The sequence below is a fragment of the Arachis duranensis genome, chromosome 3 (assembly GCF_000817695.3).
Source record: "Arachis duranensis cultivar V14167 chromosome 3, aradu.V14167.gnm2.J7QH, whole genome shotgun sequence".
NCBI lineage: Eukaryota > Viridiplantae > Streptophyta > Magnoliopsida > Fabales > Fabaceae > Arachis > Arachis duranensis.
Genome location: NC_029774.3, coordinates 39,178,816 through 39,181,948, shown reverse-complemented (window position 1 = coordinate 39,181,948; position 3,133 = coordinate 39,178,816). Strand labels below are relative to the sequence as shown.

General features: G+C 29.2%; 1 protein-coding gene across 1 annotated transcript; it reads right to left on the bottom strand.

Moving 5' to 3' along the window:
• Positions 1 to 247: 247 nt before the first annotated feature.
• LOC107478819 (xyloglucan endotransglucosylase protein 1) lies at positions 248 to 2,862 on the bottom strand. Its single transcript, XM_016098954.3, has 3 exons — positions 2,437 to 2,862; positions 1,864 to 2,057; positions 248 to 987 (listed from the first exon to the last, which is right to left on the bottom strand). Exons 1-3 carry the CDS (start codon positions 2,716 to 2,718, stop codon positions 645 to 647), a joined length of 819 nt encoding a protein of 272 aa, XP_015954440.1. The 5' UTR covers positions 2,719 to 2,862; the 3' UTR covers positions 248 to 644.
• Positions 2,863 to 3,133: the final 271 nt, after the last annotated feature.

The following is a 3,133-nucleotide window of genomic DNA, read 5'->3' as shown; positions in this document are numbered from 1 at the left end:
CAATATATATATATAGAAAAAATAATATTACACATCTAAGTCTTTTTATTAACCAAGTTCAATTAAATTGATCTAATATAAAGTGTATATGAATTATCCAATCCTTGCTAAGAACATTTTTTAAACAAGAGCGCTAGATGACAAATTAGCGTTATGGCGCTATCGGATTATTAACTAAAGTTAATTTAGCTAGAATTAGTGATAGTTTAGTTAGAGTGAGCTAGTTCCCTCAGATTCACTCTTAATATACATAATAAAATAATACATATATAATTTCTCATATACAAATCCCCCATAATTTTTTTCAACTCAATTTATTAGGAGGACTAAATATACAATTTCAAATGGTACATGTATGAATCACACTTTGCACACTTATATCTTTTATACAAACAAATGGAATGCACAAAAGTAAAGGGAAACAACAAAAGAAACCAATGTATTATGTATACCATGTATGTGCTTTGTTTTTTGGGAGGGAGGTATAACATATTTTATATTATTGTTCTCTCTAATTTCCTTTATGTCACTGTCATTATTAGCACATTTTTTTTATCAACGTTATGCTAATAAAAAAATGTACCAAAAATGATCATTGACAAATAATTAAAGAAAGAAGAGAGAAATATAAAATTATAAGATTCTCATGCAAGTGAGCATTCAAGAGGAGGCCCTTGTGGGAAGCGTTTGAGATCAGTGCAATAATTGTAAATCATGTAATTCCTTTGGACCCAATGGATTCTTGCAAGGCCTGTTGAATCAAGAGATTGGCCCATCCATGATTGGGCTGGTGGTGCATTGAAGTTTCTGTATGAGGCAGTGAATGGGGCATGGGCCCAATCTGTCTTCACAAGCCCACCCCTTGTGGCCCAGTCATCAGCATTCCAAAGGCTTGAGTATAGTCTCATGGGTTGGTTCTTTGGGAATGGGACCCCTCTTGATTCTAAATTCTTGAACTCCCTTATTGGTGTGCCGTCCACAGAGAATCTATTAAAATACCAAGATTTAAATAAATAAATTAAAAAAATATTGGCCAACTGAATAAATAAATAAATAAAATAGTCCTTCCTAAGTGGCCAATCCTTGTTTTGGCTAGCATGTAGTTGATAGTCACATGTTTATTTAAAAAATAATTCGAAGTGATGAAAAAAAAAGGTAGATTATTCGTAACTAAAATAAGTTTGATGACTAATTTCATCACTCAAAACATTTTTCTGCATAAAAAATTGACAAACTTAGATATAATTATATAGAAGTAAATTATGAAGAGTGTTGAATAAGTATTATCTAAAAATAATTAGACTCTTAGAATTTCCGTAAATAAAAATCATTTTGTTTTGTAGCTACAGTTGTTTTTGGAATAGTCTTACACTGGAATATGTGCATCTATATATCTACCGTTTAATGAAAAAACAAAAAATAAACAACTAAAACATAGATAGGACAATAGTTTCTATCTTTTGACATGACAAAATAATTTTACATTGGAATATAGCAATAACAAAAATAATAGTAATACTAAAAACAAACTGTCATATTATCATATTGTGATGTAAAATTCAGGGACAGAATTTTCCTATATTGGTTGCAAATTGCAATATAAAACTACTTATTTCAAAAACAATTTATATGAATGACAATATTTTTAAAACGTGATAGATTATGTATATATAATTCTATTTTTTTCAATTTATTCTGTATTGAATTTCAATATTTAAAATAACAAAATTAAATTTCAAAAAATACATGAATAATTATATTTTTAATAATACAGGCAGAAGAAAATTTTAGAAAAATATATATAAGACAATTGTAAAAATGATTATCAATAATAAATAAATTAAAAAGAAAATAAAGACATACATGATGTTGTGAGGATTCCAAAGAATGGAATAGGTGTGGAAGTCGGCGGTGGGGTCGAACCATAGATAGAACTGCTGTTCTCTGTTGCCTTTCCCTTGCGTGAATACGTTTGTGTGAAGAATGTACGGATCTCCACTCAAGTTCCCCAGAAATTCAAAGTCTATTTCGTCATGTGTCCCACCCAACGAAGATAGCTGCATGCGTGCACCAATAATTCTCACTACTTTATTATTTTTATTAATAATACTACTATCTACGTATATATATAGTATATTATAAAATTATTTTTTTCAAAAATTTAGATCGATAAAAAGAGATAATAAATAGTAAAATATTTATGTTTTTAATATAATTTTTTAAATATTTTTTTAAAATTTATTTGAATCTTTTGTATAATTTTTTTTAATTTAAAAAATTAAATTCTATATTTTTTTGACATAAAAATTCTGATATTATAATTTTTTTAAAATTTAAATGTATAAAAATAATACATAAAGAATTTATATCTCGAATATAGTAAAAATTTATTGCAAACATTTAGAATGAAACTAATCAGAATAAAAGAAAGCTTACATAGTATGTTGTAACGGTGCCAGCGGAGTTACCAGGAACGAGTTTGATTTGCATGTCAAGTTTGGCAAACAAATACTCGTTCTTGGAGCGAAATCCGGAGCCGGAGGCTCTGTCCAAGGACAGTGTAAGAAGCTGGCCACCGTTAAAGATCTTAGCACGGTTATCACCCCATGTTACTTCAAAGTCTTGATAGAAGTTACCAGCCGCAGCTTTGGTAGCTATAGTAATAATTAAGAGAAGAGAAAGAAACCCAATAGGGACCTTAGTTATTAGTGTTGTCATTGTTGTTATTATTTTCGTAACAATTTATTGCAACGTGCTAGCTATTTTATATATATGGAAGAGATTGGAGGCAAAGATTGGCACAAAAGATGCCAATATAAGCTAAGAAGTGTGTTGGTGAAGATTGAGTGCATGAAAAGTAATGGGGTTTGAAGGTATATATAGGGGAGTCGGGGAGGCTTTGTTGATTGTGGGCATGGGAATTATGGACGTGGGGATCACTGGATTCTGGAAGTGGGGGAAGTAGTTGCGATGATCAAATAAATTATTAATTTAAAACCTTGATAATATTAATATATTATATATTTACGTCTCATATATAGATATCTGCATGTACTTACATGATATAATAAAGTATATATTCAAATTTTACTTATTAATTAGTATCTCTGTTATAGTTTAACTCTTAAATTGG